Source organism: Silene latifolia, chromosome 11 (assembly GCF_048544455.1).
Source record: "Silene latifolia isolate original U9 population chromosome 11, ASM4854445v1, whole genome shotgun sequence".
In the NCBI taxonomy this organism is placed as follows: domain Eukaryota; kingdom Viridiplantae; phylum Streptophyta; class Magnoliopsida; order Caryophyllales; family Caryophyllaceae; genus Silene; species Silene latifolia.
Genome location: NC_133536.1, coordinates 30,889,596 through 30,917,016, shown reverse-complemented (window position 1 = coordinate 30,917,016; position 27,421 = coordinate 30,889,596). Strand labels below are relative to the sequence as shown.

The 27,421-nt window shown below is 34.0% G+C and overlaps 3 protein-coding genes across 4 annotated transcripts; 1 reads left to right on the top strand and 2 right to left on the bottom strand.

Moving 5' to 3' along the window:
• The first annotated feature begins 5,807 nt into the window (after positions 1–5,807).
• Positions 5,808–10,769, top strand: LOC141611496 (ras-related protein YPT3-like). The gene is made up of 2 exons (XM_074430044.1): positions 5,808–6,355; positions 10,112–10,769. Exons 1-2 carry the CDS (start codon positions 6,135–6,137, stop codon positions 10,542–10,544), a joined length of 654 nt encoding a protein of 217 aa, XP_074286145.1. The 5' UTR covers positions 5,808–6,134; the 3' UTR covers positions 10,545–10,769.
• Positions 10,770–12,513: 1,744 nt separating this feature from the next.
• LOC141611495 (putative WRKY transcription factor 65) lies at positions 12,514–15,959 on the bottom strand. The gene is made up of 3 exons (XM_074430043.1): positions 15,596–15,959; positions 14,929–15,075; positions 12,514–13,317 (listed from the first exon to the last, which is right to left on the bottom strand). The coding sequence occupies exons 1-3, from the start codon at positions 15,886–15,888 to the stop codon at positions 12,750–12,752; spliced, it is 1,008 nt and encodes a 335-aa protein (XP_074286144.1). The 5' UTR covers positions 15,889–15,959; the 3' UTR covers positions 12,514–12,749.
• Positions 15,960–24,342: 8,383 nt separating this feature from the next.
• Positions 24,343–26,940, bottom strand: LOC141611493 (large ribosomal subunit protein uL5). 2 transcript variants are annotated; one of them, XM_074430042.1, is made up of 5 exons: positions 26,851–26,940; positions 26,624–26,731; positions 26,160–26,202; positions 25,451–25,646; positions 24,343–24,691 (listed from the first exon to the last, which is right to left on the bottom strand). In XM_074430042.1, the coding sequence occupies exons 1-5, from the start codon at positions 26,851–26,853 to the stop codon at positions 24,493–24,495; spliced, it is 549 nt and encodes a 182-aa protein (XP_074286143.1). In that variant the 5' UTR covers positions 26,854–26,940; the 3' UTR covers positions 24,343–24,492. The 2 variants fall into 2 exon arrangements, with proteins under 2 accessions (XP_074286143.1, XP_074286142.1); XM_074430041.1 differs by lacking the exon at positions 26,851–26,940 and having other exon boundaries at positions 26,624–26,737.
• Positions 26,941–27,421: the final 481 nt, after the last annotated feature.

Sequence of the window (27,421 nt, the reverse complement as noted above, 5' to 3'; positions counted from 1 at the left end):
AGTGGATGGTAAAGTTGTAAATATGTAGTGGATGTAAGAGTAATTTAGTTATTTTTCATGCCAAATATGGTATGTTACCATTTGTGTGGTTCGTCCATTTTAGGTAAGTGTTACCATCTGTCTGGATCGCCCGGAGTATATTTTAGTACGGTGCAATAATATATATTTTAGTACAGTGCAATAATATCTAATGTAACTTTTATACACCTTCTGCTTGAGGGGACTCATACAAACTAAATGAACAATTTTAGAGTGCTGATTTTCGCAGTACATATTTTACTCATTATAGTACAATGTTAACGATTATACCCCTCTCATATCTCTCTTTTATTTCTCTCTAACTCCCCTTAGTTCTCATCTCTTCTAATTTCTCATCCAACCCGCCGTCAACCACCTTGTACTGTGCCGATAAATTATAAGCATAATGCATAAATAAATTATTTTACAAAAATACTCATAGATGTTTACTGTGTTGGTAAATTATTTTCCAATCAAATGTACTACATGATTAAATAAGGAAAAAAGAAACGTCTAAAACCTTTACCATCGTCCACAACCACCATTAACAACTCACAACCTCATATTTCTTCTCCATCGTCAGCCATCGGCGCCGGGAACCTAGGCTCACTGCCGGCAGCCAGTCACCCTTACCGGCCACCCAGCCGTTGCCCTTACTACCGCTTTTTCCTCTCCTTCCCTCTTTAACCCACCCCTACCCTTGCGTCTGCACCCTCGCCAGCCACCAAGCCCCTATCTTGTCCCTTTTTCCGGCGAGTCCAATCGTTCTTGCCGCTGGCAGCCACCAACTACCACCATCCCTCTTTTATCAATTAGAAACCCTAAATTAAGCATAAAGACTAAATTAATTAAAAAAGGCATCAATATAGTAAGAATCTCATAATTTGATCAATAATAATACGATTAGGGAGTTAAATACCTATTTTACAATTAGATTTTCGTTCATAATTGGAAAAATTGGATTGTTTTAATTTTTAGAAGAGAAAGAGGTAACAATAGAGAAATTATGTTTTGATGTTTTCTTTTGTGAGGGGTAGGCAAATGAAAAGTATGACACAAAATGTACTAAAATGAGTAAAATGTTTACTGCGAAAATAAATTACGATAATATATTTTTTTTTTGGTAAAGGGTAAGTATATATATCAAAAAATCATCACCAATTTACATCATCGGAGTATAGTCCAGTCCCATATATACATCAAAAATAGAAGCAAAAAGAAAAAAAATACATCAGATAACAATACTTGCTAACCAAGTTTCCTCTTTCATTGTCAACTTGCCTCTATTTCTTGCCCAAAAACGTCTCATTACATCCTTCAAAATAGTTCTAACCAGGTATGTAGGATGAACCACAGCATCTGAAGTCCTTGCTTTGTTCTGAGCCCTCCAAATTTCATAGATAACAACAACATAAATGGCGCACACAATTCTTTTCTGTAGTTTAGTCCCTCCTTGACTTTTGTTGAACCATACATGTAAAGCTTCAGCAGGAGCCTTAGTATTCACGGCCTGCTGTACAAGATTAAAGCATTGAGTACTATAATAACAAGTATAGAACAAGTGATGATGAGTCTCATCTCCATTGACACACAGGAAGCAGACAGTATCCACTCCAACCCCCATTCTAACCAGTCGATCTTTGGTCAAGAGCCTCCCTTGAACAGTTGCCCAATAAATAAAGGAAGTTTTGGGTATGTTCAGATGATTCCAACAAACATATATCCGGTCCACTTTAGGTTTGATTACTCTAAGCCAGTTATAGCCTCTACTAACTTCATATTCTTGATCCTCCCCAAGCCAGGTACCAGAAACATAAGCAGGTGCAAAAAGCTTAAAAAAAGAAGCAATCTTTTTCGAAGACCAACTACAATCACTAGGTGACTCATAGCTGGTCCAATCTCTCCCCTTTATATACACTTGGTTCACCCATTTCACTCACAAATGATCCTTTTTAGCAGCAATCCACCATACATACTTACCCAAGAGGCCTTTATTCCACAGTTTAGAAGCTTTAATTCCAAGCTCACCTTCATTTCCATGCCCACCTTCATCTTTGGGTGTGCAACAGGTATCCCACTTAATGTTAGGTGCTTTCATATAAGTATCTTTGTCACCCCAAAGATAATTTCTGCAAATGGTGTCAATGCTGTTCAGGATGCCATTAGGAATAAGGAAGACAGAGGACCAATAAGAGTGTAAGCTTGATAGGACATCATTCACCAGAACAAGCCTCCCAGAGTAAGTTAGATGTCTAGCCCCCCAAGATCTGATCCTGGTAGTTATCTTATCAATGAGTTTCATGCCTTCATTTTTTGTGAGTTTCTTGGAGGAAATTAGGACACCTAAATACCTGAAAGGCAGGGAGCCTCTCTTGAAACCATAAACTTGTAAGATACTATTGATAGAAGCCTGAGACATCCCAATAAAGTATATATCTGATTTTTCCTTATTAAGGCACAAGCCAGAGGCAACTGAGAAAGTAGAGAAGGCCCTAAGTGACCACATAATAGAGATTTCATCCCCTTTGAAAATAAGAGCAGGTCATCAACAAATAGCAAAATCATTATTTGCTATTTGCTGATAATATATTTTAGTACCGTGCTCGCTTTATGTTTTTGTAGTGTTGTAATTGATTTGATATATGTTGTTCTGTAGGCTCAAAATCGTCGACTTACCATACACTAATAATGGTAAATAATCTAACAAAGAAAAAATTGGTAAATAAATTATCGTCATTATTTTGAATGAAGTTAAACTCGAGACTTCTCTCAACATTTTTTTTTCAAACTTGTGCATTGTTGTAGTTTGAGTCCAGGCCTAATAATTAACCTGTGAATCTTATGTGGTTAAATGATAATAGTCTGTTTGGCATTAATAAGATTAATCATGTGCTTAACTGTGGATTAGTTTGGTTGTGTTGTTCAAGTCTAGGCTTAGGCTTAGAATTCAAGTGTTAATCTGTGGATTTCTTTGCTTAAACTTGCCAAATTATTTTCTTAAGTTCCCTGTGAATATTCCGTGAGGATTTTTGAACATAATTATATCCTTTGTGTCACCTAAACTCAAGAACAATTCAGTTCAGGCAAACTGTCAGACAATTCATTTGTCATGCTAGTTTGTTGAATTTATTAAAAATAGTTAGATTGATTTAAAAATCCTGAAACTTTGCTCCGGGCTCATTTATATTTCAAAGATAATTATCACCAAATTTCATAAATTTTAGAGTTCATTTGATATTTTATTTCAACTGTTAGAACACACTTGGTTGATGATGCCAAGTTTCATTGTCATTTAATTGTTTGCTTCTTAGTTACCTTGTTTAGCAAATTGAAGCATCCAATGATTGTTCAAAGAAGCCCAAAGATTATCAAGATGAAAGACAAGTCAAGCATGCTCATTGCCTAGAATGAATATTGTAAACGAGGTAGTTAAACATATCCTTTTTAAGCATAAGTGATTGCAAAACCATGCAATAGTTCATGTGACTGTTGCACCACGGTTTCTGGTACTAACGTATGAAGAATTTTTCAGAAAATTCACAAGTGTTCAAAACCTTTTAAAAGCTTTATTGTGTTCCAAAGGAATATCACTTTTCAAATCTGAAAAACAAAAAGAATATGTTTGCAAGTTAAATTAAAATGTCAATCTTATTAATGTAAGTGATTTTTCATGCTAAAAATGGGTCTTTTGCTTTTTCCATTTTTGGTGAAAATGTGAGTTCCCATAATTTATATGAAACACTCTTTGCCTTGGATAAAGGCAGCTACCTTGAGCCTCACAAATCTGATTGTTCTTCTATATTTTTAAATGAGAATACACCTTACAAACCTATGGACATTAGAGTGAAAAAGTATTAAGATCCTTCTCTTACACACTTCTTTCCTCTATAAATAGTCATCTCATTTATCATGTATTATTGCTAAACTTTTAAAGAGCATTCATTGTATAACATTTTGCAAATCATTTCAGCATTTAAGCTTTGTTCTTCAATCATTTGCAAAACCGTTTTCTGTTTTCAAAAGTCTTCGACTGTTTTTCAAAGCTATAAAATCTCCAAGTATCAGTTCCTTTCACTGTTGCATAAAATAATATGTTCAATGATTCTCGTGTTTAGGTCTTAATTATAATCTCCATGTTCCTAAGTGAACCACTGAGATTCTGACTTTGTAAATATTTGAGATAGAACTTAAAGTCATGAAGCGGAGTAGCTTTAAGCAATTGCAAACGGAATAGGTTGGTGAGTTATTTTCATTATAATGGTTTAGTTAAGTTTGAGTAAATTTCTAAACAAGCAATAAAATAACGGTTGGACGTACGCTACGGAGTAGGAGCTGAACCAATTTTTTAAACATCGTCTTGTTTGTTTATTTACTTTTATGTTCTCTTATCATTCTACTTTTATTTATCAATCTCGCTGACAGTGTTGTACAACAGTCATTCATACTATTGCATAGACCTAATGTACCGTTTGTGAACTTACAATCCATTAAGTTTCTCAAACTAGTACTTAATAGATCTTACTTGTGTTAGCCTCTAACCAAATAAAAGAGATTTTTTTTAAGAGGTACACCTAATTCACCCCCTCCCCCTATTAGGTGTTTATCGTCCTTAACTCTTCATCAACTCTTGAAATCTGTTGCATTCAGTTTAAAATTCCTGACTTATTCAGGGTTTTACACTGCAAATTGGTACCAAGAGCCGGGTTATAACACAATTCCACCTTTGTGTTAGTCTTGGGTTGAGAGTATTGTGAGTTCATCATCCCTAACTACTTTAAAAATACAAAAAATAACCATGAGTGAAGAGAGGCTTGCTAGAATTGAACAAAGAATGGAGGAGTTAGCAGGAACTTTCAATATGATGGTGAATGCTTTGAATGCTGTCATTGAGAACATTCCAAACCTACCCAGAGGAAGACCACCACCAAGAGGTAGAGGAAGAAGTCGTGGCCATGTGGGAGCAGGGAGAGGCCAAGCCAACCTTTTCAGGAGGAGGAAGATTGGTCAGAGTCAGATGAAAGCAACAAAGCTCATGAGGAGATTCCTGAGCACACAGACAAACATTTCAAGGTAGAAAGCCCTGGATTTTTAACTTAAAATGTACGATCTAACTTTAAAATATCATGAAATTTATTGAAAGTGTAATAACTAACAACAAAGATAAGTAACAAAATCTTTCATGTTTACATTCACAATGTATCAAAACACCATACACGTAATTTGAAAACTACCACTCAGATGTCGATTACAAATGCCAATGTCAATTGAACTGATGACAAAGATGATCTTGAGGGCAAGGGTATGAGCATGGATCTAATCTCCGACCCATACATGTACCCGATTTTTGTATGTATAGACCCATATCCGACCTATATTCATAAGGGTCTAAAATAAAATAAAAACCGTATCCAATTCATTAGGGAAAGATCTAACACAAAAATTCTAGAAAGACGGTCTCTCAATAGTGTTATTGAGAGACCTCTCATATAATATAGTGAGAGACTCATTAAATTTCTTTTTTTTTCTATTATATCTCCCATTAAATTAATAAAAGAGGATTTTCATAAGAATCTTGGACCCATTGTCATCCTAGTAGGATTAGGGGGTTGTTTGGTTACCCAACATAAAACACATGAATTGCAATTCATGTGATTTGTAAAATTGGTGGGTTGTTTGTTTTTTTTCCAAATCACATTTAATCAAGTTCCATGGAACTCTAATTCCTCCGTGATTAAGAAGTTCTTTACCCAGCCCCCAGTAAGTTTTAATTCCTATGGAATTCACTTCCCACATTCCAACCAAACACTTTTTTTCCATTTCACATGAATTGCAAAATCATGTAAATTGTAACTCCCTTGGAACTTTAATTCCTCCGGCGAACCAAACGACCCCTAGGAATGTGGGATTAGACCTCGGATCTCGGAATTCCTCAATAGTCCTCTAAAACAAAATCCCAAACATTTTACTTTACTCTTCTGAACTGTTGTGACCATTGTCAACACTATCACTCCCATTTCACACTGTTCCACCACCACCATCATCATCATCATCATCATATACTCAAATCCAACCCTGAGCAAAACCCATCATTTTAAAACTGTTGAATTTGCTGAAAAATGTCAGGATATAAAGCAGATGATGAATATGATTACTTGTTTAAGTTGGTATTAATTGGGGATTCAGGTGTAGGCAAGTCTAATTTACTCTCAAGATTTACTAAAAATGAGTTTAATCTTGAGTCTAAATCTACTATTGGTGTTGAATTTGCTACCAGAAGTTTGACTGTTGATTCTAAGGTTATTAAAGCTCAGATTTGGGATACTGCTGGCCAAGAAAGGTATAACTTTTTATCGTCTCAATCATTTGTTTATTTTTTATTCGACGGAGGGAGTATGTTTATTGGTTTTTGTTTGTGGGTTTGATTATTGCTGCTGTACCTTTGATGGGATTCTTCAGTTTTTTGGGGTTTCAAGGTTTTTTTATGACATGGGTTATTCTTTGTTTGGTTGAAAGTTGATGGCTTTTGATTAGAACGGCTATGAATCTGTAATTTATATGTTTAAATCTGTGTATCGATTTTGGGGTTTGAGTGTTATATCTTTGATTAGAAATTGATACACTATTGCATTGGTTGCTTTTAGATTTCCCTGTCTGTGTAGTGAAGAGTGGTTTTGGGGTAAGGCTGCCTAGATTTCGGCTATTTCCGGCTTTGATGCAATTCTCATATTTGTGTCTGTAGAAAGTTGTGGGGATGTATCTTCTGTTGGTGTGTTTAATGTTTTTGCAAATTGAGGTGAAGAATTTATGATTCCGCTGCATTAGCTGCTTTAGATTTCAATATCTTGAGGTTGTGAGATGTATAAAGATAAGCAGCAAGGATATTACTAGCTTTGGCCTTTGTTGCCATCAATGGTGTGTGTATAAAAGTTTGAAAACTATCTTTTGGTTCAGTTGTTGTAATTGAATCATGTAAATGGCCAAACCTGGTTATTTGGATTTCAATCGGCTTCTGCTCGAATTACATGTTTGGGATCATATTTTGATTTGATGTGAGCGGGGGATAGTTCATATAGTGGTTAGGGGTAAGGATGTGAGGCTGGGGTAGATTTGGACCTTACATGACCATGCTATTTACCAATAATGTTGTTTCCATCTGATGTAAGAAATTAATGGTTGATGACTTTATGTTGACCTGGTTTGACTACCAAAATCAAATAATAGATTTGGGATAGATGTAGTACGGAGTAGTTGTTTGGGATCACTTGTTACTACCTTCCTGCAAAGTTGTCATTCTGCTTAATGATCTATTTGTAGTTCAAGTGATTTTTTTTTTTTTTTTGATAAAAATCTTGTAGAACTTGTACAAACTCTGCCAATAGTACTGAACTACTGACTTGCAATTTTCCAAACATGATCCCACCTTCTTTTGCGTTCCACTTTTTAATTGATGAAATTATGAAACCAATTTTACGACATGAAGCTTGCCGCTTTTATTTATTGTCTGCTGTCCTCATGTTTTCCTCCTCACATAGAGCTTCTTGTTGTTTCTTGTTGCTTGATGACAAACGTATAAGTTTTATTATACGTTATCTTTACTCCTAGTGCAACACCTGACCTATATTATTGTTCATCAGTCAATGAGCGTTAGACATTTGCTTGCTGCCTTTTATGTGCTTGCTCTAGTTACTGCAACTCCCATCTCGTTAATAACTTTTTTGGTCATTTCTAGCTAACAAATATATGTAACGACCGGAGGCGGAATGGGACAAAACCCTATAACAAAATGGGGTGGGAAATAAAATAATAAATAGTTCGTGCTATACATATCAATCTCAAATATAAAAGTAAAACTTGGTGCAAATAATAAACCTCAGTTTATGAGCTTTTCTTTATTGGAAGAGAGAACTATAGATGGAGGTAGTCTAGGAATGTTGGATCTGAATTCTAATTATGTGATTTTTAATTTTAGGTCTCGACATTTGAGACCCTTACCTTCCCTTGTGGCAAGTGTTGTGACTTGTGAGTGGGGATGTTTAAGCGGAGAACCGGGGCTTCACCAGTCAACTAGATATTATGAAAAGCTTCTAGTTTACACTTAAGGAGTTAAGGGTGGACAAAATGTTGGCATTTGTTGAAAGAATCCAAGGCGGTACCAAAAAAATATACAGAATCCTGGATCAGAAGAAAGAACATGCAATTTCATCAGCTTGATGTTTATAATTGCTCTGACAAAATGCCAATAAAATACACCCTGTTTTCCTGGAACTAACTTCGTAGCTTCATGTGCTTCAGAAAACTGTAGTTCACTTTTTTTTTTTTTGGGCTTGGATTCGTCATTAGATATGGGCAATCATAGTAGAAAACTCCCAATTTTTTTGGTCCTTCCTATTTCTGTCATTTTTTAATTATGTTTCCGTCATCCTACGTGAGTCTTTTGCTCGATTCACGTGAATGCTGGAAAGCATAGCATTAGTACATGTGTTCTATTAGCAGATGCTTGTGTTTCTTTGTTTACATGTTCAAATGGGAACAGTTCTAGGATGAAACTTCCTCACCTTATGAACCCACTTTATTGATGCTAAATCTCTTTAAACATATATACCGTCTGGCTTCTGCCACCTCCCTTCACTTCTTCTTTAAAAGACAGCAAGTAGGTTCCCTGTGCACACGGTCCTTCTTTTTCCACCTTCCTTCAAAGATCAATGGCGTCTATGGCAGCGGCAAATTGGGCCTGCTTAACCGTAAGGCCAAGTGACACACTAGCCAAAACGCCTCAGCGTGCCTTATAGACAAGGTGCAACTAGTGAGACACACCACTTTTCTAGTTCTTTTATTATGCTCTTTTCTTTGGCACATTATTCTTATCATTTACTTCTTTACGAATTGACCCTCGATGTAGCTTTTCAGCGCTATAATTATAACTTCACGAGAGCAGTTATTAACCTATTGTTACTTTGACATCATGTGTGGCTATTATATTTCTTATTCCCCAAGTTGAGCTGTTCGCTTATTCTAAACAAAATGGAACGAGTAGCTGGTAATTGTTGTAATAATCATTCCGTATAATAGTTATTTAGTTTTTTGGGGTGTGAATATCAATCGTACCACATGGCCATCAATGGTAATGTAAGATGTTTGTCATTCTATTTGGTTTCCGAGCGGTGTTTGAGCTCTCTGTATTGGATCAAGTCACCACGCATGATTTTTTTCTTGTGTATTGGACCAAAGATTAATTATTCTGTGTGATAAGGTATGTAAGTTAATAAATTAAAAGACCTTCGAAGACCTTTGTGCTTCATTTTCTTAAAGTGATAGCAAGTCCCACTTTTTCTTATTTTTTGAGAGGCCATCTTAGTAACTCGCTGTTTTTTATATGAGGTATATGAGTAACTAAATTGAAAAGGTTGCGTATGTCGATCTTTCCTTATTCCACTTGTAGCAGGATCCTTTTAGAGGCATTAGGGTTCAAGGCATTAGGGTAATGGTGACGTCGATGTTTGGTGATTTGTCCGTTTTGTGTTCACCTTCTTATTTTTGGCGGCTTTTTCTCTATTTTTGCGCTTACGTTTCTTGTATACATTTTGCTTAGATATCATGAGCAATTAGACAAGAGAATTGTTACTATTGACAAGAAAGAGAGAAATGTAGAAGGATGCAACTTTGTTGCATGAATTTGTTTGTTTGTTTACTACTCCGTAATATTTTGTGTTTTTAAATGAAGCAGCAGGGCCAATTTTGATGCTTACATATTTCAAACCATAGCATGAATCCCACCCCTAATGACTTTTCCGCATAATGCGAGTTATGCTGTCATACCTCCTTCCTACCAATATATTTTACTTTTGACTTTGATCGTCAACTTTAAGCATCTATCACTCCAGAAAAATATACGTGAAGACATAATGTCAAGTTTTGACATGTTCAGTTTAGCAAAACAGTTATTTTCGTATTGTTTTTTTTAGTAAAGTTCCTAGTATATATTCTGAGAAAATAACAGTAAAAGTTGTCTATTAAAGTCAAAAGAGGACAATATAAATAGCATTAAAAGTTGTCTCTACTAAAATCACATGTCTTGGCTTGTTTCTTAATGCAGATACCGTGCCATAACCAGTGCCTATTATCGAGGAGCCGTTGGTGCATTACTAGTCTATGATGTCACCCGGAAAGTGACATTTGAGAATACAGCAAGGTGGTTGAGAGAGCTCCGGGAGCACACCGACCCCAACATCGTAGTCATGCTTATCGGCAACAAGTCTGATTTGCGACATCTAATGGCTGTTTCAACTGAGGAAGGGAAGGCTTTTGCAGAGCAGGAAGGGCTCTTCTTTATGGAAACGTCAGCTCTCGAAGCAACTAATGTGGACCAAGCCTTTTCCGAAGTTCTTACTCAGATCCATCACATTGTCAGTAAAAAGGCGGTTGAGGCTGACCACGGTTCGGCATCAGTTGTTCCGTCTCAGGGGGAGACCATTAATATTAAAAATGAGGGCTCGGCTTGGAAGAAAATGGGCTGCTGCTCAAACTAAGGTGCTTTGATTCGTAAAACTCTCTTTTTGCTGTGTTGTTCAAATAGTAGTAGTAATGCTCAATATTCGCGATCATCAAAATATTGCGTCTGTATATGCCATGTTCTGGAATCTGGATTCTGGACTTTACAGATTTGAATTGGTGACAACGTTATTTACTACTCCCTTTGAACCATTAAATTTCATTGCATGGAACTTTGATATAATGCATCTTTATTTTGATCATATTGTTTGAAAGTGACGATGCCTAATTCCTCTCATTCCGTTTTCTCATTTCTATTGCGCAAACTTGGATCCCTGTTTTTGTTTCTTCTCTCAGAATGTTGAGTAGCCTTTGATTTCATGACCCGAGTCCATGATTTTCTATAGTTCTAGAGGTGGCAAAGATGACCCACCTTGAAGCCGACTCAAACCTAAGGATAATATTAACCCGGAATCCGAGTGACCCAATTATAGTAGGCTTACTGTCCACAGAAAGTTGTGTTTTTCCATCTAAAAAACTCCTCTCATGTTAGGGATCCAATTTTTAGATTTTTGTCAGTTAACGTCTATTTGTAGTGTCCGATGCCAAGAGGTCTACATTCACCGACTCACCCTGGTTCATTTTGACATTCCTAGCCGTAAAATAAGCATTGGATACCGTGTTAGATACTGAGATGTAGGGGCTGGTAAATGAATAATGTAAAAAATGTAGAAATCTCTACCCTTCCTTGACCTAGCAAACTGGTCAACTAGGTCGGGTCATTTTTGAGTCTAAATAGAATTCCACGTCGTGCCAATTAAGGTTTGGATCATTCTTGGGCCGGTTATTATAAAGTTACTTTGGAATAACGATCCATGTATTTTCAACAATAAACGGTCGAGTTGGGTCGGGTCATATAGGGTCTAGTCAATTTGGGTTAAGTTTGAGTCCTCAGTTAGGATGTCACGTCTCGTACGAGTCGAGTCATTCAGATCAGGTCACTTTTGCCAAGTCTAGTACTCTACTTGTACATGTACTAGTGTAGTACAAACATAACTACTATCTTGCATTGTGGTTAAAGAAGCCCATCAGAGCTCCTAATTAGATAAATGTAAGTTTCGAAATTAAGGTCTACCCCGAGTCTGAATTGAAGCTGGTAAATCCTATGAAATTGACCAGCTTTTAGATTATGAAGCTCGGAGCTCCAATGGAGAATTGTAGAATCGGTAGTTTCTTTGACATTTGTTATTCAGTTCATTAAAAGTCGATATATATGATTATTACAAATAGACACACAAAATATAATATGTCCAATGAACTGTTGTGACCAAACCTCTATTAGTACGAGCTCAGCTAACTTTGGGTCAAGCTGAGCTTGGGTTTGAGATTAATTCGACCCAACTCAAAAACAAATTTTACTAGAGACCTAATGATTTGCTTATTATCATCATCATCTTGAATTCTTGATTGTTTCAGAATTCCGTTGTCTTATAGTAATAGGACAAAATAGTCCTATCATTGGCCCTTAAATATTAGGACTTGAGACTTTGGGAGTATAATGAGCGTTGGTGGACGTTATGAGCGACAGTTATTACGAATCTTGCAAACATTATGAAAATGGAAAAAAAACTAAAGGTTTCAATGATTAATGAACAAATTGAGTAGTGGGTGAGACAAGCGCAGTGGTTGGTCTGTCCCAATTATAACACGCAGTGGTTGCTGTGTCACAACCTCACATCCTTAGATCAATCCAGTTTTAGGCTCTCAAAATACTTGTGGAAGACTGGACTGATGCGATCCATTGCAAATGTTTTATATCGGTCATGTAAGAGAATTGTGTGAGATTTATATGAAAATGAGTTTTATTGCTCCATAAGTTAGCTTTTTGGACGAGTTCTCCCGTTATCTATATCATAAACCATATTTGTCTAATATTATTACTACGAAAATTTACAACACTTGTAATATGGAGTGCTTGAATGATTGTGTATAAAACAATTGTCAAAATATTGTATGAACTTTTAACTTGATTTCACTCTTCCTTGAACATACATTGTATAGCCAATAACTATTTCTCATTCACACCAAAACAAACTAAAGAAGTTTAAATATTATTTCTCTCTTCGAACCAAAATAGTTAAATCGCATGCACCTATTATGACTGTAAGCCTAAGCTTTTTTTTTTTTTTTTTGTTGTTGTAACCAGTTTTCAAGTATATAAACTATTTTGTAACGAGCGAGTATTATTTACTACCACATAAAGAAGCAACGTTTGTACACATTTTTGTACTGCCTTGAAATCGTCGAAAAACCATGGAACACTCTGGCAACTCACCTAGGTCAGCAAACAAGGACTCATCTTCCTCTCTCATAGAAAACATGGGAACCTCAGTATCATCAAACTTAGGACCCACAAAAATCGGAGTGTTGAATGTGAAATCAGGTATCCAATTATGTTCAATCCCTCCATTACCCAATATCAACGTATCACCAACAAACTCAAGATAAGGCGGGAAACCAAATGGGTTAACTCGAATTGGCAACATTGGCTCCTCAACTCCTTCCTCTGTGGATTCATCGACCGCATTTGGAGTCGAGGGTGAAGCAACAGGTGGAGTGGATGGAGAGGACACATTGACATTTGAAGGGGTGGTAACGGCCGCTACGGTCTTGTGTTGGTGTTTGGAGGTGGGTATTGGGTGGGTGTGCTCATTAGCATAGGTTATGAGGAGCGTGGTGGGGTCAACACGACTCCTTTCAACTTGTTTTCTGGCAGGGCATCCCTTTGAGCTACTGCATCGATAATAGCCCCTGAATACACAAATCAAATAACCTCATTAATATATGATAAAGAGTAATTGTATGAGCAAGGTAAAATCATTTTACATATTTATAACTCTTACATTTACATTATAGGTTATGCTGTAATCATCTTATATAACTACTTCACATTCAGCCCATACGAAATAAGCTATTTCTTATTATTTTGTTCGTATCATAAGTTATGGTGCAATCGCCTTATATAATTAATCTGTATTATTTAACCCATATGTAATAAAATTAAACTCGTCCCTACAGTCAATAAACTTCAATTGATAGTTGATACCAATATACTCCTTAAACATTAGCGATGAAAATAATATGTACTCCATTTATTTTAAAAATACATCTCACTTTCATAAAATACATTTTTCCTTGAAATGCAAAATAAACAAACAACAAATATCAAGTATTCTAAATTTGTCAATGAAATGTAGCGTGTAACTTTGATAATGTTTAACAAGATACATTTCAATGGAATTAACAAAGAATTTAAGATGAAAATTAAAAGTGAGAGCAAAGTATGATAAAAATGACACGATTACAAAATGAAGTAAGAAAAGAACAGGCGTAGTTGGTTGATTGGTAGTACAAGAAAAATAAGAATGCCTTTTCTAGAAATGTGCGTGTAACATCTTGTGTTTTTTCCAGCCTTTTAGGGCAATTGTCGGCATTTAGACAAAGTTCATCTCGCTCCCACATTTCCATGCAATTAACTAGATCGATGTACTCGTACAATGTTTATGACATATTTGGAAATCATCAAACATGCAACAGTTTGGATAATGCTTTCTAATAAGACCAGTTTTGCATTTCATTACGCATAACCCACCTTTAAATGTAGGGCTTTCATTTTTCTCACACAAAAAATTCAAAAAGTTTCAGAAGCAAGCGGTGCTCATCTCCGTCAAAAATCTCATCGAATAGCTGAATTGATTATGATTTATGATGATTAACATATTAATTTCATTTATAAGTAATACCGCCTTTTCCCTAAGTGTTTATTTACCTTGTTTTTATTCTTTACAAAAAGTATTTTTATTAAAAATAAACTGTACAAGTACAACTGTACTAATTATCAGAACGAAGACTAATGTATATTTTACATATTTAATTATTTATTATATTTGACGATTCCATTGCAGTAGTAAAACATAAAATATTAACTAGATCTTGCATCTTGTAAGACAAAACTTTATCCATTCTTATCTTTGTTTTCCAAAACTTTAATACTCATATGATCAATTTAATAATTGGTAGGCATGAATAATGAAATAAGAATTCCGCATCAAACGGAGCGTGGTAACGACGTTCATTAAATGAGGTGTGACCAGTCTTATAATACTCTTATGATTGGTGCCCCAACTACTCCTCTATTTGGCCCGCCTATGTTAGCATCTATCCTTCTTTTATGCTACCGTACGCCACCTTGCCCATTTTTTGGACATGGAAAAAATTTCATTTTTTTAATCAGAAAAAAAAAAAAGAGTTAAATCTTACGTAAAACCACACAATATAATTGCCATAATTACCGCGATCTTATTTGAGTTTTAAATCAGTAATAATTGACTGTAATAGAAAGCAAAGTAAAATGGAACAAACCTGGGGTAAGGAGAGCCTTTGATCGGTTTTTGACCGTATTTTCTCCAAGCCCAAGAATCCGGCGGTGGATAAGCCTCACCTCTACTCCTTGATCCTTCTACATCCCCTATTGCTACTTGTATTACTCTCTTTTCTATGCTCCTCCTCCTACACACTCACCGATTATAATAACACATTATTTACTCACCGATTATAATAACACATTATTTAAGTTATTATGAAAAAGTTAACTTGGTAATTAATAATTGTCATTTGCTTAACAAATGACAAAGACATAAATAACATAATACATATACAAATATTTCGAATTTTAATTTACATTTTACCAATTAAACTAGCTAAAAAAATAGATACATATTCTATGTGACATTTAAGAGGCCGATAAATTCATGTATAAAACCGACCTATTATATGTTATATTGATGATTATTTCTCTATTTCAAATTTATAGAATTAACATTTATATGTCTAAAATTTTAGTTAAATTTAATTAATTTCAAATTATATTAATATGAGATCGTCAAACATGACACTATGGATACGAATGCCAGCTTAGCTAGCTAACATACAAAACAAAACCCTGGAAAACTAAATTTTCCATGATTTAAGACTTTTATTAACATGCTTATAGAGAAAATTAAATTAATTAAATAAGTAAAAAACCAACCGTTTCTTAGGAGAAGGGGCGGTAGCCGTTGCACGTTCATCACCAGAGAGCGGCGAATCAGCACCATTCTCCGACGACGTTTGAGGATCCTCTTGATCCCTCATGCTCACATAAGAGCTACTTCGATATTTACTCTCCATAACCATGATTACTAGAAAAGGTGAAGGGTGATTAAGGAAAATGGAGAAGAGAAAGATATATAAGTAAATGATTAGAAGGGAGATTAAGGAAATGGTAGGAAATGGGTTTAATTTGTTTGGGTTTTTAATTAGTGAGTTAGATGTAATGGTCATGTTAACAGATTGGCATAAGCTTTCTTGTTTTTTTTTTTATTTAGGTCGTGCAAGCAATTACACAATCATATGATATTTTTATAATTGGTTATATATTTTTTTTTGGTTGGTTGATATTGTACGTTAATGTCTTTTTCAAGTGTTGGATTAGATCAGAAAATACAAAACTCATTTTTCGTTTTAAGTAGTAGATGTTTAGTTTAGATGATCAAATTGCATTAAAAACATTCCGTCCTAAGTTTAAAAGTTAAACAATTGACTGATACATCTAAAAATGGAATAAGTAAAATAAATTACCAAGATAAAGGAAGTATCTCCAATTATCTTGATAACAAGACACCCAAAATAACCCCATTCAACCTAATTTTTACATAATTCTTACATATGCGAAAGACCTAACCCACATCTGACGTGATTGACCCGTTTGTCATATGTAATGAATAGAATGATTGTAATATGTTTTATAACGAAGACTCATACAACGATCTTAATTGACACCTATTGCTATACGAGATATGGACGAAAAAGACGGGTTAATAATCTCTTCATAAACAAAAGTCACTTTATATTATAGACATTATTAGTTAAGAAATAAGATATACTCTTTTTTCTAATAATAGTATCGGTGTCTGACCCATTTAACACTAAAATTTATTTTCAATTAAATCAAACTTTTAAAGTTGCATAACTCATAAATTTAGGGTCCTGATTTTCGCAGTACACATTTTACTCATCTCAGTACAACGTTGACAATTATACCCCTTTCATTTCTCCTTTCATTTTCCCTCTCTAATGTTTTCTCTCTAATTTCAAACCTCCATCTAATTTCAAACCTTCATTCCTTCCTAATTTTACAAACCCAGTATTCAAATGGTTGTTGTCGACGTTGGGTAAAGGGATTTGCTTACCGACTAGATCGCCGTCGTTGCAGCACTGTGTATACATTACTAATTTACTATATACGAGTAATACGACATACATATGTACTACTTATGCCAAATCGAACGGATTTTTGTAATTTGTTTAATTTAATTATGTATCACGCTGTACTACTTACATATGCAATAATGCGCTATATGCTTGCGGTCCTGTAGGTACTGCATTGTTTCTTTACCATTTTGATTTTATTTTTATTTTTAAATGTAGTACGTATGTTTGCGTTGAACAAAATCCGGCGACCGCCGGTAGTCTTTATCGCCGTCGACATCCGACTACACCAATATTCCCAGCATTCCACACCAATTAACAATAATTAATTTGAATATAAACCCTAATTAAAAATATTCAAAAGTATAACTAAGAGTCAATGTACCAATTTGATTATTAGTAATGGATTAGTGAATAATTTGACGAAGGTTGAGAAAATTCAAGGATGTAACAATAGAGAGAAGGTAGAGAGAATTAAGTTGATATTTTTTAGTCAAGGGTAGAGAAGTGGAAAGTTTGGTGCAAAATGTACTGAGATGAGTAAAATATGTACTGCGAAAATAAACTTCGTAAATTTATCATTAATATATTTTGTATGACATATCTTAAAATTACGATGAAATAAATTATGAGACAAATTAACCACTCCTGCTATTAATATTTTACTTAAATCGAATGGTTAGCTAATTGTTGATCATATATACTTTCTTTTGTTGTTAGTATTGTTACTTTTATAGTTTTATTACATTCGCTATTACTACTGTTGCCTTCACTACTCCCGCCATAATTATTGTTACTTTCACTACTACAACATTAATATTGATAATTTCACTACTCCCGTTGTTACTTATATTACTTTCACTACTCCCGTTCGCTGCTAATATTGTTACTTTGACCATTCAAATGACTGATAACTATCATAATATTATATCTAATGTTTGTACAATTCTTTTCACTACTAACAGAATTACTTTTACTATTTAAGCATACAATTTTTTAACCTATGACCGCTAGGCATAGGATAAGAAACCAAAATAGTGAAGAATTAAATGACTTTCTTATAAAGAGAAGTAAAAGTGATGAAATATTGCAATTTTCCATAAAAATAGCATTTAATTCTTTCATATTTTAGTTTCTTATCCCATGCCTAACTGACCTTGGTTAGAAAAACCCTATGCATTAAATCAATTATGGAATAATGGAATATTATATTTTTTAGAAATCTAGCTTGCTTTATTTACCTTATTAATAGTTTTCAAAATATAACATACTTGTATTATATTTGTTTATGTCAAATAATTAACATCTTTATATTAATCCGTATCGAGTGACATATTTATTTTAAAGAAAATTATTATATTGGTGTTCTCTAAATTTATCCTTCAACCAAAATTATATAATATTTATATTAAAGTCTTTTAGTCAGTTCTATCACATACCGCTATCGATTAAAAACTATGTATATAGTATAATTAATTTGCATAGATTTGTTTAATTAAATCGAAATCCCTTAATTTTTGGATTATATCTACCTAGTATAAAAGTTAGGTTTTTTCAAAGCTTCCCATTGGCTGAAATTTTTTAGAAATTTGGTAATGTATAGGACCCACCACGTTCTATACACCATTTAATTACCCTCTCTCCTCTCATCTCCTCTCCTCCCCCGCCCAATTCAAATCTGAAAAATTACTCCGAAGAAAACGATTTTGAGTTTATTTTGCACGTTTTTTTTATAATAAAATCAATGTATTAATACTCCGTATAATCTAAGCTAATCTAATTTGAATTAATATATCTAATTCTTTTAAATGATCTCAAGAAAGTGATTACAAATATTTAACATCTAAAAATTACTTATTTTTTTGAAAAAATTGTTTTAAAATCTTCCAAAAAATCCGAAAGCTAAATTTTACAATTTATTTCGAAAAATTCTCTTTAAAAATCCTTTAACACAATATAGGAAAAACATGCCATTAAATCATAAAAAACTTATATAAAAATAAGATTTAGGAATTTAATTGATAAATATTCTTCAAAAAATATCTAAGTCATTTAAATTTAATAGCTTTGATTTTCGTTCTTAGAAATATTCTATTGTTTTGTCAAAAAAAAGGAAGATTACATTCAAAATAAGGGATTTTTTAAAAATTAACGAAATTAAGTTTTAAATAATTGAAAAAAATAATTTAAACGTAATAGAGGCAACGAAATATAGTAAAAAGAATATTATTTAAAAACAAGTACTTACTTATATTGAGTAATTTTATTTAAAAAACAATAGTCATTAGATCTATGATATTCATTAATAATTTTATAAAAAATAAAAAATCAACTTTTAAAAAAATAACCATCAGATCTATGAGAAATTGAATAGAAAAATAATAAAAACATGAACAAAAAATGAAACAAACATAGTTGATAATGAGAGAGATTGACAATTGGGTAAACATTATCGAGTAAGGAGATGATATATTGTTTAAAGAATGTGGATTATAAAGAGAAAATATAGGGACTATGAATCCATGAGATTTACGAGAGATAAAAGTTGAGACGGAAATGAGAGAGTGAGTTTCAGAGAGTGATATAATGACGGCGACTGATGAGGGCGTGTTTGATGAGAGAGAGCGAGGGAGAAAGAGGCGTGTGAAGTATGTTTTTGGAAGTATGTTAGGTCAGCATTACTATTAGGTGAAGATGAGGTCTTTGGCGATATGTACTGGGATTTTAATGGGTTAGTTGAGGTTTTTTAAGCCTATTTTAATCATATTTAGATTTTGAGCCAACAGTTTGTTATTGAGCCTATTTGGATTGACACGAGTAAGACGGATCACCCGTGAGACGGTTCGTTTCTACAAATAAATTATTTATCAAATACTAATAAGTAAGTTGGTTTTATTTACAATGAAACCGTCTCACCGTGTAAATCGTCTCATGTAATAACGACTGTATTAATGTTATTGTCTTTACTATATTCAATATTGTCGATTGATATTCTTACTTATAATTTTGTATATTTGAATTTCAATATTTCTACATTTTCTCAATCATACCAATCGTTGGTTGGCGCAGTGGTAACATGGGGCTGCGCTTGGTAGGGAGGTCTGGCGGATCGATCCCCCACAACTGCGATTGAGAGGGGTTTAAATACCGTAATCCTTGGACACGCCCCGAAATCCGGATTAGTCGGCCCAATGTGGTTCGGATTACCGGATGGTTTAGACATTTTCTCAATCATAATTTAATAATAACAATTGTTTAACAAGTAACCCCGTGCAATTTTTGCACGGGATTAAAACTAGTATATATAGTATTGATTTGTTATATACTGTATATATTTGTCTTTCTCAAACATATAATATGTTAGTCCAACTGACGTATATTGAGAACTAGACAACCTCTCAGCCTGCTTTTATTTTATTTTTATGATGAGGATTTTTGTATTAATAATCTTGTCTTTTTCAAGGAATTTTCAAAGAAAGTGTTGTTGCGTTCGTCGTGAACGGATCAAGTGAAATCATTCTCTTTCTTTTGTCATCTACAAATTACATTACTAATGAATGAGTTTCCAAAACTTGTTTCAACTTTTTTTGGAAGATGAATTTAATTTATAAGGAGAACATCAAACAATATTATATAATGAAAATATAAAGAACAAAATTAAGGGAAAAAAGGTTCAATTGTAAATGTCTGAATCTAAAAATCGTAGATCTTGAGGGAATTATTTAATGTCAGTTCATAGATTATACATCCAATATTATACATCTTGTTGTGCAATTTATCAGTTTTATAATAAAGTTTTTAAGTTTTGTTTAAAGATGATTATGAGTTTTATTATAAAATTTTAAACATCTATTTTAAAAACGGTGTATGTTGAATCATTTATACCAATGATCACATAACTAAAACAACATGATGGACTGAAATTACTTGAAAGATTAGATTTGGAACAAAATCGCATCAAAAGCTTTGGCATGGAATCATTTTTTAAAATTACGAAATTCCATGCCAAAGCATGAAAAGTAAATACGTAATTGGTCTAATTCGACGATAATTAGTAACCGATAAGTAAATCACAAATTCTCATTTGTAACGGACATATCCGTCGCAAGCTTGTGACGGGTTAAATACTATCCACATGGGAGATAAGACAAAAAGCAAAGTGCCTATGAAATAAAGCATTTTTTTCTGTCTTATCTACCCATGTGGTAATATTTAACCCGTCATAATTTTGTGACGAATATATCCGTTTGAAGGTAGACTTGCTGTAAGTAAATACTCGTATGAGTTGTCACTGGGAATTTCATTAAGTTCACATTATGACATTAGAGTAAATAATTATATTAAGCATGGGTGATTGGCTTATCCAAATGATGTAATTTGTGGGAAAACGAAAACAACTGTATATCGTCAGAGATCAAGCATCTTAGCTATTTTGGCAGTATAGTATTAGAATACACAAATTAAACTACTCATAAAACAATCGTATGGTGCGATCACGATTATTTTGTGATAAAAAGTGATCGTTTTATGTTAAAGAGTGATCGCTGATATTATTATAAAATGTTTTCTAAAGGTGATTATTTTTTAACATAAAATGGTCAATTATTTATTATAAAGTGATCACTTTTTATCTATCGTAGCATACGACGATCGCACACAATAGCTACTAATTAGAATAAATCAAACACTAACATTCTACTAATAATAATGTAATGTTATTTAATCAATGTTTTCTCTATAAACCTGTTTCTTTCATTAATCGATAGGACATTAAACTCATTCTTTGCCAAGACTTTTTCTCGCTAATTATTAACAGAAATTGACTATTTCTCATGTTGTTACGATAATGACTACATGTCTATATATTGTACTGCGTATAATTTTTTGGGCAGCAAATCTTGATGAACAACGCGTTGGAAAAGTAAGAAAAATGTTTTTTTTTTTTAATGATCTTAATATATAAAAATAGAAGCATAAGATGTCTCAAATGATTGTTATGAGTCGGGGTGATTTTAAGACGTGAAAGCTCGTGAGCAGCTCGAGCTCGAGCTCGAGCTCGAGCTCGGTCTCGGCTTCATAACTTAACTAGTCAAGCCGACCTAACGTTATCTTGGCTCAAAAAGCTCGTAAGTGGGTTTTATAAAAAAAATATCCTACTTTTTTTTATTGTACAATTATCATATGATTTCATTAATTTACCCATTATAACCTCGGAATCATATTTCTGAAACTATCGAAAGAAAAAAAACAATAGCTTACCAATTATATTTAGGCTCCGATTGAGCTTGAACTCGGCTTACAGCTCGCGAGCAGGGCAATGAACTCTATTTTGTCAAGCTCGGGCTCGAGTTTTGTTTCATGAACACAAGCCGCACAAGGCCAAGCTCGAGCTCGGCTCGGTTCGTTATCAACCCCAAGACGTATGAGTTATGAGGACTTATAAAATAATTTTCTGAGTTATCACCTAACATAATTTTATTTTTATGGTTTTTCTTTTATTCACATTTAATGTGTTCCTAAATTTGATTTATAGTTATTTAAGTGCGACTCTCAGCAGTTTTTGGCCCATGTATTGTCTATCTAAGGGTCCTGCTATACGTCGTCGACAATTTACTAATTATCGTCGACAATTAGTGTAAATTTCCAAGTTTGCCCTCCATAATATAACTCTATTTCCGTCTCACTAAAATGCAATTTCCGTCTCACTAAAACACAAGTCAATTTCCGTCTCACTAACGTCTCACTAAAATCTTTCAAACAAAAAAAAAAGACGGTTTTTCAAAAAAAAAAAAAAAAGCGGGATTTGTAATTAACAACATGAACGAGAACTTAGCGATTATCGATTACCGCACCAAAAATTAATCTAAGTCAGAAAATGATTTTTTTTTTCAAAAAAAAAAAAAAAAAAAAATCCGGACGAAAAACATTTTCGTCCAGACCAAGGTCCGGACAAAGAAAACTTTCGTCCAGACCATGGTCCAGACAAAAATATTTTTCGTCCAGACCCAGGTCCAGACGGAAAATATTTTCGTCCGGATTTTTTTTTTTTTTTTTAAAAAAAAAATTTAATTTTTTTTTTTTTTTCCGGACGAAAATATTTTTCGTCTGGACCTGGGTCTGGATGAAAAATATTTTTGTCTGGACCATGGTCTGGACGAAAAATTTCTTTGTCCGGACCTTGGCCTGGATGAAAAATTTCTTCATCCAGGCCCTTTTTGAACAATTTTTTTTTTTAAAAAAAAAATTATTAATTTCTGTCTTAAATTAGTTTTCGGTGCGTGGATCGATAATCGCTAATTAAAATAAGTTTCAATAAATTAAAAAATTAAAATAAAACGAACTATCCCCGAACGGGGTTTATTAGTAATTATTAATTATTAATTATTTTTTTACGAAAACAAAATGAGACGGAAAAAATATAAGAGGGAGTGTGAGGAAGGGGTAGTTTTGGAATTTCATTAAAATTGTCGACGATAATTAGTAAATTGTCGACGACCTTTAGCAGGCAGGCTATCTAAACATGCCCAGCCCAACAAGATTGAAAGCGCGAAACCTTTTTATTTAGTGAGGGCATTAGCAATAGATGAATCTTCAATCGGTTTGTTCTTATGTTACATAAGATAATATACAAACTCATTTACTTACAAACTTCATACCAACAATAGATAAACCTCTTAAAGGTTCATAACATGGCCCATTATACTATTTCTTCTCTCACATTCTTTCTCCACAAACTTGGATACTATATTGTAACCCCTCTCACACATGTCCAACAATAGAGGGTTTGTAGACAAACCTCTAAAATAATGGAAACATCATCTTATAAACCTTTTGACAAACCTCTATTGCTAGTGCCCTCTAGGCCATTGAAAACCTTTTTTATGTTCCAATTAGCCTTATCCGTCTCTATGGGTATTTTAGCGATATGTTATATAGGAACGGTGACGATTCTGTTGGGTCAAATACTAGCCACAAGTGCCCACAACCTCTTATATTCCTTTTATTACAGTATTTTTCAACAGGTTCCTAGATAACAAGCTGAAACATTTTCTTAATGATGCTAACTATGGTGAATCCTCTAACTATGGATATAATGCCGGAAATTGACAAGTTTTATATCACCTTTCAATTATAAATTGATTGATTCAGACATCAAATTCCCAATTGACAAAGATTAATTTGATATTTCACCCACCATTGATGATATAAATTGATTGAATCATTAGGAATTTTAATTGGAGGATAAATCTAAGCACCGATTCAGCAAATTTTTGGGACGTTGATCGTAATTGCATACTAATGTAACGAGCAGTTAAATAATAACGCAGACATCAGTTTGGATTTTATGATAGCACAGTTATAAATGAATAGAGACCAAAATGACCTTGATTGCGTTACGATTACTAGTGCCTACTGCTGGTACTACCTGCTTACTGGTTTAAATGTGGAGGTAAAATAAACTGATGACTTTAAGATATCCTTCGTAACTGGATAGCAAGGCGCAAGAACACCATTCTAAGACAAGAATTAAGTTGTAGAACCATTAATCCAGGATGAAGTGAAATAGACTACAAAACCGTCAAAAAACAAGTTCTTAGCTATAAGCAGTTTAACAGCCTTCTGAGGACAAAACGCTATGATACTGAAATCAAAGAGATCACACGAAAAACATTAAGCTTAAGCACCGACGTTCTGTGCCTTGTTCAAGATGACACCCTCATATTTGACTTGGAACCATTTCATGGCATCATCCTTTGTCACTCTGTGTTGGATACCAACTCTGGCCTTGCACCTTCTGCGACGACCAACACGGTAGCCGGGCCTCTCCAGGACAACGAAGAAGTCCATACCATAAATACCAGTAGAAGGATCATACCTAGCCATAGAAATACAATCATTAATAAGATATTCATAAATACCGATATGGATGGTTATCAAGCGGGCTTTCCTCTTACAAAAATCAACCCATTCGGTCATCAACTAGTCAAATTCAACGCAGGCACAAAATTGCCAACATTAGTTATTAGAAAAGTTAATACACAACATCTTGACGGAAATATGATTAATAATAAATACCAGGAATGTGTATCCCATAATGATTTTGATTTTTGAACATCGGCCACGATACAGAAACATAGTGAGTTATCAAGGTTTGGATTTTTGAAGACTATCACAATCACATTTCGAAGAAATTTTGTTGTACATTGCAAGATTAGGCCAATACAAGTATACAACATATACCATGACCAATACAAATACCTAATATTATGATCCCATTATAGTACCATAAGGGATCTTGAAATAAATCACTAGAAGGTCATGCCAATTCCCAAGTAAAAGGCAGGCAAGGAACAGGCAGAAATCAAAATTTTAACAAGGAATTAAAAATCAGCACACAAAATGACTAGCTGAATGACGCATCAGTGAAACGTACAACTCTCAAATAGAGTTGACATTATCAAACCTAAAAGACAGTGAGAAGGATGACTAAATCACGCAACTAGAGCATCAACAGGACATGTAAACATAATCACATACAGAATTAAGAATAATGCCAACAACCTAGCCATTCAGAGATGCTGAACAAAGCAAACACGAAAGAAATAATAAAAGAATCAAGCGTAGGACTACTAACTTGATTCCGAGATCAATGTGCTCTTGGATACCAAATCCAAAGCAGCCAGTGTCACTGAAATTCCTCCTTAGCAACTCATACTCCTTGACCTTCAATCCACTTTCAAGGAGCTGCATAGCCTTTTCACCTCTAACAGTCACATAGCATGCAATCTTTTCATTACGCCTGATACCGAAAGACCTCACAGTGTACCTAGCTGTTAATCATCAACACAACTACTATAAGCACAAACTAGATTCATAGTCTACACAAACAAGCACCATATAAAGGCAAATCAAGATATAAACAAAGCACCACAATGAAGGATGAGGGCTGATTCGACCAAAAACAACGAAGCATTAAGGGACAAATGAGGATCAACTTTATGGTCAAGAACATAAGCAACCTCAAACAGATACTTCATATATCACATCACTCTAAATACCTACTGCCGCGGCTAATATATACACTTAGAAGATCACTAAATAGAAATCTTGTACACATGCTTGAGCAAATTCAACTTCATAAACTCAAAAATCTTAAAACCATATCATTTATGCAAGTGATAAAAGGAAAACCTGCAGCCAACAAAATCGATCCTTACAAAATGAACATTTTTAATACAGAGTATTACAAAAGCAACTACAATCAAATTACAAGCGTTATGAAGACTACTTTTACATTTACACAGATGAAGTAAAACAAAAAGGGAATGGTAATTGAAATTTACCCTTGGAGAAGACAGGGGTTTGTCCACTGAGTTGTTCCAGCACCTACAAAACACAAACATATCATCAAAAAAACAAACAACTACCGTTTATCTTCAAACCCCTAACATATAATCTCTCCATCTCTGTCATTTGTTTACCTTTACTCATTAAAGTGTTCCTATAGTAGGAAAGAACAACTTAAAACTTTCTCCGTCTCAACCATTTGTTAGCCTTTCCTACTCTTCACGATACTATACTACGAATTAACATCTTAAAACTTTCTCCGTCCCAATAATTTGTTTGCCTTTTCTATTCTAAGTGAGCCCTGAGCGGTATTTTAATCAAAGGTAAATAAACGATTGTGACGGAGCGAGTATAATGAGATCACCAAGCAATTAAACTATAAATCCGAAATATTTAGTCATGAACCTCTTTCAATTAATGCTGAAAAAAACATGAAAGTAAATAGAAAAAAAGATTAAACCTTGGCAGCTCTAGTGAGACGATCTCCACTTTCACCAACTGAAATGTTGAGGACGAGTTTCTGAACCTTGATTTCCCTCATTGGGTTAGCGAGCTTCTTTTCCGACGCCTGCATTTTCAATCACATTAACTGATTAATCAAACATTCAATTCAATTGAAATTAAACCCTAGACAATGGGGAATAATTGATTGAAGGTATGAGAAAATAGGAGAGAGAGAAAGTTCACCATTTCTGAGAGTTTACAAGCAGCGGCGAGGAGAAAGGAGAGTGTGGAAGTAATAAAAACCCTAATTTATGTGTCGAATGTGGTTTTTTCTAGGGTTTATATTCTGCACATTGTTTTGTTTTGTTGGGCTTTAATTCTTTATGGGTTGGTTTAGGTTGGGTTGGGTTTAATTATAGTCTTCGAAGACTGTTGTTGTTTCTTTGTGTTCTAGCATGGATCCATCTAAAGTTGGCAATCGGGTCGGATTATATCGGGTTCGGATCATGTCGGTCATGACTATGTTTGGGTTGCTTACGATCCGGGGTAGTCAGGTCGGGCTCAAGCTATTTAGATAGATTTGTCGGGTCTTGGTCGCGGTTTCGCTTGGTTGGCTCATCAACTCATTATCGGGTCGATTTTTTTCCAATTATTTTACTAGTTCATGTTGAGTCATGGTCATTATTTAGTGACATTATAAAGTTGGTTAATTTAAATACTTCGTTCATAATGTCGATTTATTTTGATATTTGTCGCCTTGACTTTTCGTTTTATATTGGGGTTATATTTCGAGTAATGTCGGGTTATCTTTCGG